This window comes from Mercurialis annua, linkage group LG5, assembly GCF_937616625.2.
Source record: "Mercurialis annua linkage group LG5, ddMerAnnu1.2, whole genome shotgun sequence".
Lineage (NCBI taxonomy): Eukaryota > Viridiplantae > Streptophyta > Magnoliopsida > Malpighiales > Euphorbiaceae > Mercurialis > Mercurialis annua.
The window spans coordinates 291,384-309,701 of NC_065574.1; the positions used below are offsets into that span (position 1 = coordinate 291,384).

The following is an 18,318-nucleotide window of genomic DNA, read 5'->3' on the forward strand; positions in this document are numbered from 1 at the left end:
ATTTTTAAAAAATAACTAACTTTTACACTCAATTTTTCTATATTAATTGTCTCTATTTGATCTCCGCTAATGAGTAAATTGAAAGTAAATTGCAAGTGTACCCTATATTAAATAGAGGTATGATAAGAAAAATAAGGAAAATTTTACAAAATCTATAAATAATAATTATTTGTCTTAAACTGTGTGATAAAAGCAAAATGGATAACTCTGTTAGAACGGAGGGAGTAATTACTTGAGATAATAAAATATTGACACACAAAAACTAATCTATAATTACTTTATTTTTTAATATTTAGTTTATTTTATCATTACATAAAAATATTTGTTAGTTATCCGATAGTTGTAAGTGAATAAAGTATTTTTAACTCTATTAGTAATGGCCTTTGCTTGAACCTTTAGAAGCTCGAAAGTTATTAGAAGCAACTTTTTGATATTTTGAGTGGAGGAGAGTTGCCGGATTAAGCATTGGATTCTACTTTTAAGATTTGTTTAATCTTAAGCATAATTGACTACACCAGTAAATTTGAATCGGTTGACACAAGCACGAACAAACGGATAAACAAAAACTGCATTTATAAGATTAGAGGTTGAAAGCTGATTAAACAGTTGAACTTAAAAAATTAAATAAACTTGTTGTAAGAGATGTTGTTGGCAATGGCAGCTGTTGAACTTCATCGAAAAGCTCCATAAACTCACAAGTCACAATACAACAGCAACTCAATCAAAGAGATCAAAATGTTACGTCTCACCATGTACACAGAAGAAATCAAGGCGTAGCGGCTCGAGACGAGCTTTAAATTTCTTTAATTTTCTAAGCGCATTATGAAGTTGAAAGGAAAGTTTGTCTTTTGCCTTAGACAACCATTGCGAGGTCTCTCTCTCTCTCCTCAGTAATTTACAGCATAATGTTCTCCTGAAAGTATTTTTTTTAATAGTTGCATCCTAATATTTTCCATTACAATTCTTGGACATTAAAAGAGAAAAGAATAAGGTAGCAAGAGTGCAAAAATTGAGACACTTACAAGGCCAAAGTCTTTCCTAGTTCTCCATGTTCTTCATGTATTCCTTTGAAAGTTTATTCTCCATTATTAGCTTCTGTTCTCTGATGAGAGAATACCCTGATTCGAGTAAAGCCTCCAGCGTTTGCTGCTCAAACAAAATAACAATTAATGCAAATTTAAGAGGTAAAAATTTTCTGTAATGCTAATTAACTCTGGTCAAAACCATATAAAAAAGAAGGAAAATAAATTCATTATCCATTTACTAATAAAGAAACCATTTTACACTTAAAGAGATACAATTCTGATCTTGCTGTCAGCAGAAAACAATTGTGTTACTAGCAATACTTACTCATAGTTCAAACTTCTTAAACACTGCTAATTAATTCTAAAATTCATTTCGTATGAGGGGAATGACTCCATAATTTTCACTTCTTCAATTTGAAAGATAAATTTTCAAAGCAAAAAGTATATTCCTGAACCCCTGACGGAAAAGAGAGCATACAAATTATTCAAGGATATTAAGTACCTTTGGTGGAGTAAACACAGGAAGTGTCTCATTCTTTCTTCGTTTGAGAAGTTTGTTGCCAAGATTTTCAACACCTCCAATGTCATCAACCCACTACAACGCAATACGGTTAGGCTACAGCACTTGTGGATGTAAGTTTAAAATTTACATGAGAAAGGACCATGTCTATATAAAAAGTAGTCCTTTCATGATTTAAGAGAGAAGGCATCAGAAACAGTAGGCTTCTCATACAATTGTAGCCAACTGAGAAAGAATTCCAGAACGCTCTACTGCTTGATATAGAGCAACTAGCAAAGCAAGCCAAAACAAATTTATAGGAACTCGAAAACCACTATTCCAATTGAAAGGGGATTTTAGCCTTCTTTTTATTTGTTAATTTTTGTCAAGGCAGAAAGCATCAATTTGACGCATAACTAGAATTTCTTTTACAATTATTTCACTAAATAAGCAACTATTCAAGAGACCAGGAATCTGCTGGATTAACAAAAGTGAATTTTATAACGTATGTGATTGTGTGTAGTTAAATCAAATCTTAAGACACCATTATGGACTTCCATTTTCAAAATTACAATTATTATACTCATGCAGTTCTAATTGATCAAGAGCAGAGTCATCTACAGGTAAAAAGGAAACAATACTGCAAAAATTATATGTATGTGAGTGGCTGGTTTTAAATATATGTCCAAAACCTTATCATTTCAAATATAAGAATCAAATACCTTAGAAATTGACGTGTCATAAGTTCGAGAACGAAGAGCTCCATAGAAATCCAAAGCTGGAGGTATCCCCAAAAATGAAAAAAAAAACATAAATAAAATGGTGATGATGACATCTCAATTCATTTTACCTCTTATTTTTGTCATAGCAGATTGCAAGATCACAAATAAGCGTATGTTAACAGGTACCAAAAAAAGTCATGGGACTACTAAACCATTAGAAAATTATCACAATCAAGAAAATAATGAGAAAATAGTAAACCGCTAGAGCGAAGAAAGCAACTTCACTAAGCTTATAGACTATAATACCAAAGAGGTAGGCGTAGGCCTGAGGATGCATGTCGCTATGAGAATTCATTTCAACTGAGATGAATTTATTTATATCACTGATTCACTGTTACTTGATAAGGTTCCGCGTCCTCAAATGATAAGGGAACATTCTACCTCTTGAATACAATCAACAGCCATAAAATATTATCAAAGTAAAGTAACTTATTCTTGAACTAGATCATATAGACTGCACAAGCTAGTTGGGCACAGCCACCAACTCAAGGCATTAACAAACATAATTGGAATGATACCTACCTAAATTCTCATGCGCAGTTTATAAACAGGAAGCATACCAATATAAGCTTTAAAGCTGATGAAACCTAATTTATAGTTACATGTGGAATAATTGAAAGGAACATGCTGAACACATATAGGTACCTTGATTAGGGAATGTGTTTACTATGCTCACAACCTCATCTCTATTTATGCCATCCTTCTCATAAGTTCTGTGAACAATGTTCACTATATCTTCCTGAGTAGGCTGCCTGTGACACAATGTAACTGATATCAGTATAACTCAATTACTTTTACAGACAAAAAAATATATATTAGCAAGTTATAGCCTCTCAACATCAGGTGAAACAGAAAGAAACAAAAACTTGCATCCTGCACTCTCACAGAGCATAAGGCTGCATGCAATCATGCAGAGAATAGTATCCAGAGAGTGCAAATTTTAGTCTACAACAGATTCATGAAGCATTTAGTTAATCATATTACAATTGCTTTTACAAAGTTACTTTAGCAAGGGTTGTTCACATTCTGTTTAAAATGTTACAAATAGATTAAGTTGAATAACAACAACAGGGCACCACTTGGCATAGGATAGATTTGAATATAGATCAGCACTATCAGCATTTGTTTATGGTGACTAGGGAGTTGAGAAATTAGAGATTTTGGTTATGATGCTGTAAATGAATAGTTTTGCTTGTTGTCTGAATTTGGAACTGGAAAATCTAAATTTATCCATAATTCATATACCAGAAAAATTTATCCATCCTTCCATCACGAATCAAAGGGGCATAAATTGTTGAAAGGTCATTTCCTGTCACAATGATAGGAATTCTGTTTATAACATCTGATTGTCGCCAGTCTTGTCCAACACTGACTCTTGTAGGATTATCCGCTAAATTCATTAGTGTTCCAACAACAATTTGATTGTTCACTGTCACTTGAGTGTTCCCTACAGAAATATTTTAAGAGGAAAAATCACTATCATGTTACTTCGAGATTAATAGATGCATGCTAACAACACAAGTAATGAACATAGAACACACATTAATTGACATTATGGCCATGTTTGGTTCATGGAATAGGTCCGGAATAGAATAGCTATTCCGTATTGAATAGTTATTCCTCACTTTGGTTCATGGAATAGTAACTCCATGGAATTGTTATTCCATGATTTTGTGGAATAACTATCCTCTCAAAAAGTAAAGAATAGCTATTCCATTCCTCATGGAATAGTTATTCTATTTCATGCTATTGCATTCCATGAATCAAACATGGCCTATGATCAATGCTTGAAAATGACAACACTCCTGTTTTATCACTCACCAAATCTACCAAGGCCAGCATCAATATCATTGATCATCAAACAGCTCATCTTGCCCTGCATAAATCAAAGACAGCCATGTTAGTAATTGTGGAGGACCAAAATAAACAAATGAACTTTTATTAGTATTAAAAAGAACTTTTTACAAACACTCTTGACACCACTCACGTTACTTGCTCTTACACTATGCACACACTCACTAATCTCACATGCATAGAAAATGACATGCCCATGCATATTTATAGAGCTATTATGTCGGTGGATATAATTCTAGACTTCCCTAATCTATTCTCTTATTTTCTAGATATTTTCTTATCTATAATAGTGTAGAGAAAACTAGAAGATTAGAGAATTTCAAGGAGTATGTCGGTGACTTCCAACACTCCCCCTCAACGACTACTCTCTTTAAATTTTTCTCTACTTACTATATCAAACCGCTTTTGGATTCCAGTCTTCACGTACTCCATTTTTAATTCTTTGCGTGAGGCTTCTCCGAATATTACCGACTCCTTCGTATTATTATTTTCGACAAGTGCTATATTAGCATATTTCGGATTCGGCTTTCTTTGTCGCTCGCTTCTTCTAAGTTGTATCTCACGCTCCACTGGAATCTCTTCTTGAATATCGTCTTCAAGTTGACTTGGTCGTTCTTCTTCTGGTGTCCGTCGATATATTCCTGTGCGCCATGGAGACTTAGCCCTTTTAGGGGATTGACTTCTCGTATTTTTCTTCACTTGACTCCATCTCTCGAGTACTCTGCTCGATCACCTTGTCTTCTTGAGACTTTTCTTGTAGTCTCTCTTCTATCTCTTTAGAGTCTGGAAGAACTACTCCTTGAAAAGACCACCACGAGGAAGTTTCATCGAATATGACATTCCTTGAAATATAGCATTTTCCTGTATTTGGATCACAACATCTCCACCCTTTTCTTTCGTTGTCATACCCCACAAATATGCACTTCAACGCCTTCTTATCAAATTTGCTCCGCAAATGATCAGGCACGAATACATAACACACGCACCCGAAAATTCGAAAGTGACTTACGGTGGATTTTATATTCTTTAACTTCTCATAGGGTGAATCAGATCCAATTGGTACTTGTGTTAGTTTGTTTATCACGTGAGCAGTTGTCTTTATACACTGCCCAAAATCGAGGTGGAACATTCTTTACGTGTAACATGCTTCTACATGTTTCCGCTAGATGTCTATTCTTTCTTTCCGCCACTCCATTTTGTTGTGGAGTATTTGGGTAGGTCAATTGTCGTCTTATCTTGCAATCTTGCAAATATTTTGAGAACTCACGTGATGTATATTCTCCCCCATTATCGGTACGCAAACACCGAATTCTTCTACCGAGTTCTTTTTCTACTGTCTCCTTGAACTCAATAAATTTTTTCAATGCCTCCGATTTTTCTTTCAAAAAGTAAACCCAAACGTACATCGAAATATCATTGATGAAAGTAATCATGTATCGAAAGCCACTAATTGATGGATGCTTCACCGGTCCAAATACATCTGAATGGACAAGCTCAAACGGCTCCTTCGCTCTATACTCGGAATCCTCATATGGTAGCTAATGCGCTTTCCCAAACTGGCAGCCAGTACATACAGTGTCTTATCGAACATTTAGTTGAGGAAGTCCCCTGAGTATAGACTTTTGCATCATCACCTTTAACTTGTGATAATTCACGTGTTCTAGACGTGCATGCCACAAGTCAGCCGTCTCATTTTTCCTCGTCTTGTCTGCGTATGCCGTTTGAGCAGACGTCACGTAGACAGAATTTAGCCTTCATCCCTCCATCAATGGCTTATTTGGTAATCTCAAATTTTGATACACTTTCACATCTTTGGGTCCGAACACCACATAGTTTCCCGAAGATGTGAGTTGTGACAATGATATTAGATTCTTCTTCATCCCGGGTACATGAAGCACATTTTCCAATGGTACTTCTTTGGAGTTGTATCGGGGAACTACCATTGACTTGCCTACGTGAGTGATAGGCAACTTCGAGTCATTTGCAGTAACTACGACTTGTTCTCCTTTATACTCCGACATGCTTAGAAATTTTTCTCTGTTCCCACTCATATGATTGGAGCATCCGGAGTCTAAAATCCAATCATTTTCATAATTTACAAAATTATCACTCACCGCGGAAGATGCTTGGAAATCCAGCTCTTCTTCAATTTCCCCCCTGTGGGTGTGTGGATGCGATGTTTCCTTCAACTTTTTTATGCCAACAATCGCGAGTATAATGTCCTCGTTTGCCACAACCGAAGCATTGATTATTTGTACGTCGGCTCGTCTTTTCATCACGTTGATCCTTGTTGGTTTGTGCTCCCCCTTGTTGCAAGCTCCTTCTTTATTGTTGTTTACGCCAATTTTCTTGTTTTGGCTTTCCTCCTCTGTTGGATCTCACCCCTTGCGGATCCCTATCATTTTTAGTACTGAAGAGCGCCCTCTCCTCTTCTTTGATTGAGGTTTTAGACATTTGCTTGTCTAATTCCTCTTGATTTGCCAAGACATTTTCTAACTCATTCAAAGTTGGTTCCTTTGACCATCTACGGGTTGCGGTCACAAGAGCATTGAACCCGTGAGTGATTATTCTCCGCATTCGTGTTTCCGTAATTTTATTTTCAGGATCCAATTTTGAAATTTCTTGGCATAAAGATTTAACTTTAGAAAAGTACTGACTCACTGTTAAATCTTTCTGCGACATTGATAATAACTCATTCTCAAGTTGTTGGAGCTTGGCGTCATTCTTCCGAGTGTATATTCCTGCAAGAGTGTCCCACGCCTCTTTGGGCGTTTTCGCGTTCTTGACGTGTTGCAGCAGATCGTCCTCCACTGATATCGATAAAGCATATAAAGCTTTACCGGCCCTGACCTTCCACTTTTTAAGGTCATCTTGATTTGTCGGGGGTGTCGTTTCACTCCCTCCGACGATCCCCCAGAGATCTTGACCGAGCAAATAAAATTGCATACGAGTACTCCATGTGCTATAATTACTAGCATTGAGTTTTTCAAGGGTACTCACCGAGGTTGAAATATCCGCCATTTGTTTGGTTATTTTCTCCAATTAACCAAATCGCTTGGTCCCTGACCAATACTATGCACGGTCCCTAACTGCGTGCTAGCGGCGTCTCAACGTAACACGATCCCGGATCGCTTGCTCGATTTTAGCTTGAACTGACCGTCCCGCTCTGATACCACTTGTTAGTAATTGTGGAGGACCAAAATAAACAAATGAACTTTTATTAGTATTAAAAAGAACTTTTTACAAACACTCTTGACACCACTCACGTTACTTGCTCTTACACTATGCACACACTCACTAATCTCACATGCATAGAAAATGACATGCCCATGCATATTTATAGGGCTATTATGTCGGTGGATATAATTCTAGATTTCCCTAATCTATTCTCTTATTTTCTAGATATTTTCTTATCTATAATAGTGTAGAGAAAACTAGAAGAATAGAGAATTTTAAGGAGTATGTCGGTGACTTCCAACAAGCCAGCCTTAACCACTTAAAAGTTCACTTACACAGTTACACCAAAAAAATACAAACGAAAAAGAGAAATACCTAGTTCCTGCACCAACACGCATAAGGAAGAAAACCCACTCTCATTCTTTAATCATTATAGTTATGAAGCAAGACAAATTTAAGGCTTGCAAGCCATATGTTCCTTTTATACATGATATGAATTCAGGATGCCTCATTTACGGACAGACTACTAACAGACATTTGACCAAAAAAAGACTGATCAGAAATACAGACCACAAGGAGACTCATAAGGGAAAAAAGGATCAATAGAATAGAATAATGGTCCACATTAAATATGGGGTTTATGATAGAATTTGTTTGGAAGTTAGTTGTTGCTGTTATCTATCAGAAGTCTCTGGATTTAAACAGAAATTTTTAAAATATAACACAGGCATAGTATTATTCATCGCGTTGTTGTGGCAAGTTGCAACAATTTCCGACCTCCCTCTCTCTTACTCTCTCATGCGCACACATACACACAACACATTCACACACACAAACAAACATATTTACATGTGCATGTGAGTGCGTGCACTTGCATGAGTACACAAAGATATGTACTACATCTACAGTGAAACCACAACTACTTCAACAATATAACAATAAATTAGTTGATTCATGAGGACAGAGAACGATAATCATCATGAATAGACATATAACAACATCACTAACTTCATGACCCTAGACATACATATGCTAGCAATGAGAGTGGTAAAGCTTCTAACTTGGTTCTGAACCACTTGAGATGCTGTTCTATAGCGTTCTCGTATCAGTTTTCCTGGTTCACCTGCAAAGGGAAGAAAACCTTGATAAAACAATCCAAATTTAATTCATAAGAACAAAAACCATGGCTGGTTCTTATTTTCTATGTATGAAAGGAACCCATCTGACCAGCTCTTTCTGATTCTAATTCTCCTGCAGACATAATGACAGGTTCGATTCCCATGGCTTGAAAAACAAGTTCAGTCTGAAATGACTTTCCTTGCCCCTTTCCACCCCAGATACCTGTAAATGAAAAAAAAATTAAGAGTTACAATTCCAGAAGAGCCAAATTTATATCCTACTCATGTTGATCAATACAAAGCCGCATGACTTGCAGAATGTAATTGCTTTTAGTATCAACACTAGCAGTATACGCAAGTAATGCTCATATATGATATAATTACCTTGAAATATAAATCAAGATACTACCCTGCTCAAAAACTCATTTAGGCAAAATACCCTATCATCAAAAATAAAAAATGTGTCCTAAGAATATAACTGCACGCAGTTGATATCAAAAGGAGAAGTAAAATAAAAAAGAAAGATAACTGCCATCTTTGGCAGAATCAGACCAGCATTTCTTGTCAGCATTAAAAAAAAGATTACGAATGCATACCTAGGATCAGTGGAACTTTAGCATTGATAAGATGAGCTATATAGTTCTTCACAATGTGGCACACTGCAATAAAACCAAACATATAAAGCAGAATGCAAGCATTAATAAATTTCAAAAATTACACTTGTTACATCAAACGGAAAATTATTTTCATAAGGTGCAAATATAAGTAATTGTGCAATACAAAAGCTAAATATCAATTATGCAATTTAAGATGAAATATAACTGTACTAGTACGAAGATCTAGTTGCTTTATGGTTTGCTTTGTTGTGCCCTGCTGCCAGTCTTCTGATTTGTTTTGTGGGTGTATTTCTTATTCTTTAAGCAATAAAATTTGCTTCTTTTGGTGATTGACCAAACAGAAAAACACAACAGAACACTGATCACTCAGTCGAAGAAGAAATTTCAGGTTTGAAAAGCTTCGCCTAACATGAAACGTGTGCTGTTGATTAATATCATGGCTCATGCATACATTGACATATATACCGCCTTCAAATAAAGCCTAAAAAATTATCTGGATATCATATAATATTTAATTAATAAATTTTTGCATTCTTGTTAAACAAATACAAAACAAAACACTTGACAAAATTATTTCAAACTATTAAAGTAAAACGGTAGGCAATTTTAGTACTACCAACTTGTCTTACTCCAAAAAAATTCATGCATCATAGTTTCTTCAACATTGTGCAAGCAAACCTACAACTTACCAACTTTATCCTGTCCAAAAAAAAACCATAGAAAAAGAAGAAAATAAATATCCAAGTCTTAATCTATAGGGAAAAGGGTCATTTATGCCCTTAACGTTTGACTCGAAGATCAAGTAAGCCCTCAACGTTCGGAAAGGTTCAAATATGCCTCTAACGTTTTAAAAATTGAACAACCAGCCCCTCCGATTTTGACAACCATGCCCCCAACGTCTCACTTATAAGTCAAAATCAGGGCCTGCTTGTTCACTTTTTAAGACGTTAGGGGCATATTTGAACCTTTCCGAACGTTAGGGACTCACTTGATCCTGTAGACAAACCTTAAGGGCATAAATGACCCTTTTCCCTAATCTATATAAACGAACAAAAGCATATAGACTAGATTTCCAATGATACCAAAACCGATTTATTCACGGGTTATGTACAAAGGTTGATAATGAACACCTTGTCTAAAAAAGAAAGAATTGAATTCCATTTAGCTAATGGAAATATCAAAGTTGGTTACACTTTTCGGCCTAATTAAGCTTATAAAAGAAAAGGAAACTTAGTTTTATTTTGAATGAAAATTGATGCAAAAAATGAGATTAAGTTGCAAGAATGCAATTCAGTCACAGCCTAATTTCACTTAAAACAAGAGCTTAATGTTAAAAAATAAAATTATCCACAATTAGCATTTAAGTAGTAATTTGAATGATTATATATACCAAGAAAAGTGGAGCAATGTAGTAGTCTCCTTGACGATACTCAAATGACCTGGTCACTTTCCGTCGATAATCAAACACAATATCCGCTGCAACAAAATAAAAACATAAATATAGAAAAGTAATTAATAGGATACAATTAATAGTTTGATGTAAAAATAAAAATTACAGTCTCGGCCAAGGAAATTTCCAGCGAAAAGAGGATCGATGACGCCAGGCCTAGCTCCGACGGCGATGTTCATATTATCAGCTTCTTTGCCTAGCCTGTAGAGATAGTCATTTCCTTGGGAGTCTTTGGCTTCCCAAGATGACTGTTCTGATAACTTTCTTTTGGGTGTTTTGTTTTCGTCGCTAAAGGTGTCGTCGGAATTGGATTTAGATGAGCAGGAAATTGAGAGGAGAAGAGGATGTTGAGAGTGGCGTGAAGAAATTGAAGGGAAGGATTTAAGGAAGAGAGACGATGAAGAAGGGATATTGAATAGTGCCATTGCACTTTCTTTCGAGCTCTTTCTGTTCACTCAAATTAACTTTACGGTTACGGATATAGTGAATGGGTCCAGTACCAATGATCAATTAATAACTATTTCGATTGACATTCCATCAAATTCATTTGAACATTATGTTCACAATCTACACCATTTATTATAAAACGAATGGTTTAGATTAATTTGATTAAAATTATACTTTTTTAATCTCACTGTTCATTTTATCATGATCTCAGATTCACAATGAACATGAGAAAATCTCAATCCTAACAATTTGTATCAATTGAAAGGCTATAATAATAATAATTTTTATAAAAAAAAATTAAAAATATACTAACGTAATTGTATGTTTTAAGAAATTAAAAATGATAACCTATTAACTTTGAGGAAAATTATTTTTAATTAGCAATGAGAAATTTGAAATTGCAATGAGAAAGATGAAATTGGAATTGAGGATCTGTAAAGACAGACTACTCGTTTCAAATAAACCTTGTTTGTACAGATTTTTACAACTAAGGGCCATTTAGTTCAATGTTAGAAATGGGAATGAGAATGAGAGGAATGGAAATGAGAATGAGAGTTTTCATACTGTACAAGTGAAAATCAATAACTGACGGCTATTTTAGACGATTGCCTGCCTGTCTTTTAATTTCAGCTCTGAATATTTAGGACATAAATATAATACTACATTAATATATGACACTCGAATTCTACCAAATAAAAATTACTATTAAGCTTAAATGTTGTGCCAAGCAAACAGTTTATAATTCTGATTCTGACTGAAATTCAAAACAGATAAAATGGAACTCGGGGACATGTTTAAGTTCTGGAGCAGCCACCATGATTTGCAGTCCACTGCAATCCGCATCCATAACAAAACTCAAATTTACACCTGCAATTATGTATAACACAATCATTTACTCCAATTCATATTGGCTAAAGTACATTTTGTGTAGAAAAGAATATGTTATAAATGTGAAGTTTCAAAATTGTAAAAGTATTTCCGAAAGCGTAAGTAAAATATGGGATGAAATCGTAGAAATGGATAAGTTTTCATGCTAACCTGCAAATCATATGTGGGCATCCTTCTGTTCTTTCGACATAGAATCTACAGTTAGGACATCGACTCCATTGATTGCGATGAGCAAGTTCCATTACCATCAAATCTTCCTTTCCCCTCTCATCCTGATTCAATGTCTGAAACACTCCGCACTCAACACCCGAATGCCAAGGAACGTTACACTCGGCACAAAACATTCTATGGCAGTAAGGGCATTCACATTCCCTCATCACCGTTCCTTTTTCTTCATTGTCATTCACTAGCAATGCAGAACAATCCTTAAACGGGCAATAAACTTTCTGCCATTGGCTTATCATCTCTAAGCACAGTGCTTCCTCCCAAAGATCAATCACTCGTTTAGATAGCTTAGTTCTGCAAACATCAAGTTCAAGAACTGACCTGCAGTTAATTCCAGGGCAAGTGACGACAGTGATGCTTTCTCGAATCTTTGTAGAAACATGTCTGCTTATACAATCTGAACAGAAAGAATGGACACAGCTCCCTGTCGCAAACATCTCATTGTTTTCTTTTCTTTCCGCACAAATTTCACAGAAACTTTGAGATGATTGGCCAGTTACTGGCGATTCTGTTGATGGTTTATTGCTCTTGATTTGAGAAATGATAACACATCCCATTAAAGCTTCCTGGAACTGGAGTTTCTCAGCATATTTGGCATCTGAAACCTGAAATGAATCGGTTTCCACATCATGATGTTCGTTTTCTTCATCGGATTCATCCAGGATGGCAGAGAAGTAGAAATCATCAACAAAATCAAGATCTCCGGGAACTGGTTCTCCTGCCATTGCTGTGAAGAACTGAGGGTTTGGAAATATGATGATGGTAATAATGGTCAGTGTCAGGTGAAGAGACTTCTAATGACAGGGTTGTATAGGATTATTTACTTCATGGGGAATTAGAAAGACTGTTGAATGATACTTCTTGTAGTTAAAAATAGACTTACATTTATGTTAATGTTTTGGTAATATGTGTATCTTGACCGTCAATTACTCATCATCAATAACAGAATATGGTTTTGCATTAGTATTGTTTTCCAAGGCTGATTGTATCAGTTTCAAAATAATAAGTAGAGTCCTTATTAATGTAGGAGAAGTAAAATAAAAGTGTGAAACTTTTCTTGCAATTTCATATCGCCAACCCATCTTCTGATCTCAAGCAATATAATGGCTATTCGTAAACTTTTTAGAACAAATGGTCAACGCGACCTTTGACTTGTGACTCGGGGTTTTTACTTGTTTAAACAGTTAACCTTTAAACTCTTCCATTTTAGCTTAGAATATCATATAATTGTATTTCTGAAACGCGTGGAGTACAAACCATATATGTTGGGAGATGAGAATGCGAGAGAAATTTTTTAGAGCTCCCTAATTGTTGAGATGAAATTAACCTAAAAACCTAATTTTTGCTTTGAAAATAATTGTTGGGTAATCTGACTTAAAATGGAAGAATTTATGGGTTAGTTGCTTAAAAAGTAAAATCTAGATTACGTGACTCCATATCACAAGTTTAAGGACGGCGTTAACTATTTGTTCAAACTTTTTATCTACCTCAATCCCAATAAAATTACTACTATTGCTGCTAATTAAAAGAAAAAAATTGAAATTAATATCATTAATAAAATGCATAATGCATTCAGAAATCCAAATCTTTTAATTCTTTTTCGATCCTATTCCGACGTTGAAAATCACCGATTTTACCCTATTTTTTATTTTGTGTTTCAATTGCATTCTGAAATATTAAATTGACGTCTTTTTCATTTAAAAAAATTCAAGAATGTTCTTCATGTTTAGAATATATTAATTGTGTATGTTTTAAATTTATTTAAATTTTGTTAAAAAATTAATTAGTTTTAATTTGATTATGGTTTTTAGTTGGTTTTTAATGATGGACTTATTTATACTTGAATGATTTCATCCTTAAAGTAAAAAAAATATCTCAAATTAAAAATTTTGAGTACAATTGAAACACGAAAATGCAAAATAAAGTAAAATTGATGGTTTTTCAACGTCGGGTTAGGATCGAAAAGGATAAAAGGTGGGGTTCTTTTTAATCTTTTGGCCAGATTCTCTTTGATACCATAGGCTGGCAATGGCATAGAAAGAAAGCAAAAGCATGTCAATTTACAAGTCAAATAAAGTAAAACCTCGTCCAACAAGTTGTTGAATAGAGGACACTGTGTATATATGGAATTATATATCTCCAAAGCTGTTAGGTTTCCAGTTCAGCGGAGTATTATATTAGACTATTTTATACTAAAAATAAATTGAAGAACTAAATTAAACTTTATTTTTATCAATAAAGTCCTTTATAAAATTTAATTTGATCTAATTAATAAAAATTGAAAAGTTAAAGGGGTCAACTGATAGAAAAGTTATGAGTGAAGTCTAGTTGAAGTGGCTAAATTCTCCAAATACTTTCGGTTTTGAGTTCTTGTTTAGTCTCATTTAACATAACATATATCTAACAACCAACTTAAATCAGATTCTGTCTTTCGTTAAAAGAATTGATAGAAAAATTAATAGTGTTAATTGATTATGGCATATAATATTAGGGGCCAATTAGTACTCAAGTCAATTAAAAGTATTCTCTTGAGTTTATGTCATTGTAAGAGACAATAAGCAAGAGCATAATGACAAAGAGACAATAAGGCAAACACATATGAGTGATTGAGTGATGGGAAAAAGGACAAAAAAGATTGACGCCTGAAGGAAGTTATTTAACTTGCAAGTGAAGTTATTAGTGATCGAGTGAAGTTATAAATTCATGCTTCTTCACCAACAGAAATTAAGTATTCTGTAGTTAAGATGGCAATAACAGCAGCAGCAGCCTTCAATCTTGTTCTTATAAATGACCAAACCCAAAGCCCAACTTTCTTAAACAAGAATAATATTGGTGATCATCAACTGCTTGTAGATTCTGCAATATTTGCACAACCACCCACCTCTCTCTTCACTAGTCAAACACAGCCAAGGAGGTGTCAGATCAGTTGCAAGAAGACTAAATGGTTCAAGAAATTTGTTGATGCATTGGAGTGTTTAAGCATTGAGGAGATCAATGATCCAGCTAGACAGTGGCATTGTTCGGCATGCGGCCGCGGTGGTACCATCCAACGGTACCTAGGCGTGCAGACACTGATGCAGCATGCGAAAGGCGCAGGATCAACGAGGGTGAGGCTCCACCGAGAACTTGCACAGCTATTGGAACAGAGGTTGCATAATCATAATGATGATCAACACCCAACTTCTGCTAAATGGATAGCTCTTAAACAAGAGAAGAAAGATCACAACATAGTGTGGCCTCCTATGGTTCTCATATAAAGAAATGGTAGTGAATGGAATCAAGAAAATGAGGCATGGGATTTTGTGGTTGAAAAGAAGAGTTGCAGAGCAACAAAGAGAAGCTAAAGATGTTGAAGGGAAGCTGCAGAGAGCAATCAAGGAAATGGATATTCTGAGACGTAAGGCCAAGGAGCAGCATCAACAGAGTATAGAAGAGGTAAACTTTGTACATTCTGCAAATCCTGAAGCTGACCATCACATCATAACTAATTTTTGTTTTTGGTCTTTAGTTGGTTGGGATTTCAAGAGAATTTCTACAAGGACCAAATCAGGAACATTCTTCAACCAACACCACCCAAAGATGCCAATTTAGAAAATGCAGAGCAAGATTATTTGGAGCTGTCGGTGCAAACGGTTTAAATAAAAATGACGCTGATCAGTGTTTTTTATGGCCCTGTATTTTCACCGTTTTGTTATTTTATCTTTTTTCAAAAATTTAAATTTTAAGTCTTGTACTTCACGAATTTGATTTAATAGGTCCTTTTTTGGACGGAATTGTACGTGTATTGTTTAGTTGTCATTACCATTACCACATGAAAAATAATAAAGTGAGTTTGAATTAATATACTAAGTTTTTTTATTTAATAGGTCTCGGTACTTTTAATTTTTTATTTATTCGATATATGTATTTTAAATTTTTGTTGAACAGTGCCATTACGGGAGAAGACGGTTCTTTTTTTTGGAGTGTTTGGCGCCTCATACTCAAAGTGTTGTGTTGTACGTCTTTAAGTTGTTTTTGTTCACTCAAATTAACTAACGGTTTCGGATATTAGTGAATGGGTCCATACCAATGATGGAATTAATAACAATCTGTCACCCGTCCATCTAAGAGAATAAACACCTTTTTACAATTCCCATAGCAGGTATGGAAGCGGCTCTTTCAATTCTGACAACATCACCTTTTCCATATCATTCCTTGCAAAACCCATATTAGTTCAAGCCGAAAAACTTGATTCATCAATTCCAGAATCATCCCATCTGTGGTTTCTTCTTCGGTTACCACTTTTATAACTTGGTCAAACAGTTTGATAGAAATTCGGTTGCTGATTGTGTCGGCATCTTTAAGTAATTCAAGATTTTTAGTCAAAATCAGAGAATTGTAGTCTTCATTTACCCAATGCAGGGACTCCTCAAGAAGTTGAATCTTTTCAGATTCTTCTCCAGCACTCTTAGATGAAATGAGATCAACGAGAATTAAAGATAACTTTCTTTTCAGGTCAAAGGTTTCATTCATCAAGTGTTTCGAGAATCTGCGGTATACACCAAAATTAATGTCATTAGTGGCGGAGCCAAAAGTTTTGATCTGATGAGCCTCTGGTGGTGAAAATGGAAAACTGAAGCGGCCAACAAAAAATTGGGACTCCTATTAGCGGGAGAACCATCAATTTTTTTCCAATCCGAGCTAAATTATATGTAAATAAAAAAAATACAAATAATATTTGCATAAAAAATATAAAATAATACAATAACTTTTTATATTAATTTTAATCATTATGATACAATGACATTTAGCTTTTATTATTATCGCTCAAGAATTGATGTAATATTTCACTCCGCATATAGGTCTTGATAATCAAAATGTCATTTCAACTGACGATTTTTTATATATATAATTAAGTCAGTTTACATAATTTTAATATTTATATTGTGTAAATATAAATTAAATTAATGTGTATAAATAATAATAAAAGTTTACTCGAAATGGGAGATGAATTGATTTTTAAAGATATAAAAATCACAGATATTTGTATTAAGGAATTTGAAAATTTAGATTAAGAATTAAAGTAAAAATAAAATTAACATATTTTGTACTTTAAAATAAAATTTTGTTGATAAATGATAATGGAACATATTGAAATTTTAAAAATTAATTTTACATTTTTAAGGAACACATGATTTCCTTAAACAGATGAGATGCATGTTTGGGCCATGTCTTGGGATATAGAAGACCCAACAGCAATTCAATATTGTAACCCTTCAAACCTAAATTAAATAATCAGATCTTCTTTTTTGAAAATTCGCAGGCGTGCACATCCAAGATTAAAACATCAAAAATCTACCATTTTAACTTTGTCGCGCTTCTACTAGTCCTAAGAAATAATACCAGTCAACTGGAGCGGCCGTCGTAGCCTGCCCCAATGTAGATCCGCCCCAGAGTGTCATCTTCTTGAGTCCATCCTCCTCCATCGCCATTAATATTAAAATATCCAAATAAGAAACTGCTATCCTTATGTAACAGAGCTAGAACCTTGTACAATCTCTGATTTTGTTATTATTAGAAGCTGACTGAATCTTTAAATCCACCAATTTATCTTTAAGTTGTTTAATGTTTGTATACATAGTTGGTGCTTCCAGTAGCCCCTTTACTCATCCAAGATTGAATTTTTTGAGTAATTTACAACCTCTGTACATTGGATGTATTAGAGTATCAGCCATTATTGAATACGGATTAAAGAAACATAATAAAACTTTCAAGAAAAGAAAACGATAAATTTAGAATATTAGTAAAATATTAAGGTTTTGTTGATTGGGAGACGCGTGGTAAAGCAAATGAAAATGAGGTTTCTTTACGTTGGGTTTTGTTAATATTTCGGTTAAGTGGCAGTTATTACTGGTGAGAGAAAGTGAGCTGTATTTTTTTTTTTTTGAAATCAAGTGAGCTATTATTTAAGTTTACATTTACACTTAAGTAACAATTTGCCCCCTCAACTTATAAGCAATGATCGATTAACACATAAATTAATTTTATAGGCAAATCAATAATAAAATAATGATTATGGTTAACTATCCCTAATTTTGCAATTTGCCTTGTAATTTAACTGCCCCCTCAACTTGTAAGCTAATTTGTCAAAATGGAGTTAATTTACCATAATTGTTGATTTGCCTATAAAATTAATTTATATGCTAATTGTTCATTGTTTACAAGTTGAGAGAGCAAATTGCTACTTAAGTCTGTTA

At 34.4% G+C, this 18,318-nt stretch overlaps 3 protein-coding genes across 4 annotated transcripts; 1 reads left to right on the forward strand and 2 right to left on the reverse strand.

Moving 5' to 3' along the window:
* Positions 1 to 699: 699 nt before the first annotated feature.
* On the reverse strand, positions 700 to 11,011 carry LOC126683420 (ribulose bisphosphate carboxylase/oxygenase activase, chloroplastic). Of its 2 annotated transcripts, XM_050379301.2 has the most exons (13): positions 10,629 to 11,011; positions 10,463 to 10,548; positions 9,762 to 9,771; positions 9,052 to 9,114; positions 8,565 to 8,678; positions 8,399 to 8,460; positions 4,128 to 4,182; positions 3,552 to 3,753; positions 2,952 to 3,058; positions 2,247 to 2,302; positions 1,528 to 1,620; positions 1,023 to 1,146; positions 700 to 913 (listed from the first exon to the last, which is right to left on the reverse strand). In XM_050379301.2, the coding sequence occupies exons 1-12, from the start codon at positions 10,945 to 10,947 to the stop codon at positions 1,039 to 1,041; spliced, it is 1,275 nt and encodes a 424-aa protein (XP_050235258.1). In that variant the 5' UTR covers positions 10,948 to 11,011; the 3' UTR covers positions 700 to 913; positions 1,023 to 1,038. The 2 variants fall into 2 exon arrangements, with proteins under 2 accessions (XP_050235258.1, XP_050235257.1); XM_050379300.2 differs by having other exon boundaries at positions 700 to 1,146.
* Positions 11,012 to 11,697: 686 nt separating this feature from the next.
* On the reverse strand, positions 11,698 to 12,898 carry LOC126683422 (E3 ubiquitin-protein ligase RSL1-like). Its single transcript, XM_050379303.2, has 2 exons — positions 12,008 to 12,898; positions 11,698 to 11,836 (listed from the first exon to the last, which is right to left on the reverse strand). The coding sequence occupies exons 1-2, from the start codon at positions 12,805 to 12,807 to the stop codon at positions 11,764 to 11,766; spliced, it is 873 nt and encodes a 290-aa protein (XP_050235260.1). The 5' UTR covers positions 12,808 to 12,898; the 3' UTR covers positions 11,698 to 11,763.
* Positions 12,899 to 14,826: 1,928 nt separating this feature from the next.
* On the forward strand, positions 14,827 to 15,754 carry LOC126683423 (protein SUPPRESSOR OF GENE SILENCING 3 homolog). The gene is made up of 2 exons (XM_050379304.2): positions 14,827 to 15,517; positions 15,591 to 15,754. Exon 1 carries the CDS (start codon positions 14,827 to 14,829, stop codon positions 15,337 to 15,339), a length of 513 nt encoding a protein of 170 aa, XP_050235261.1. The 3' UTR covers positions 15,340 to 15,517; positions 15,591 to 15,754.
* Positions 15,755 to 18,318: the final 2,564 nt, after the last annotated feature.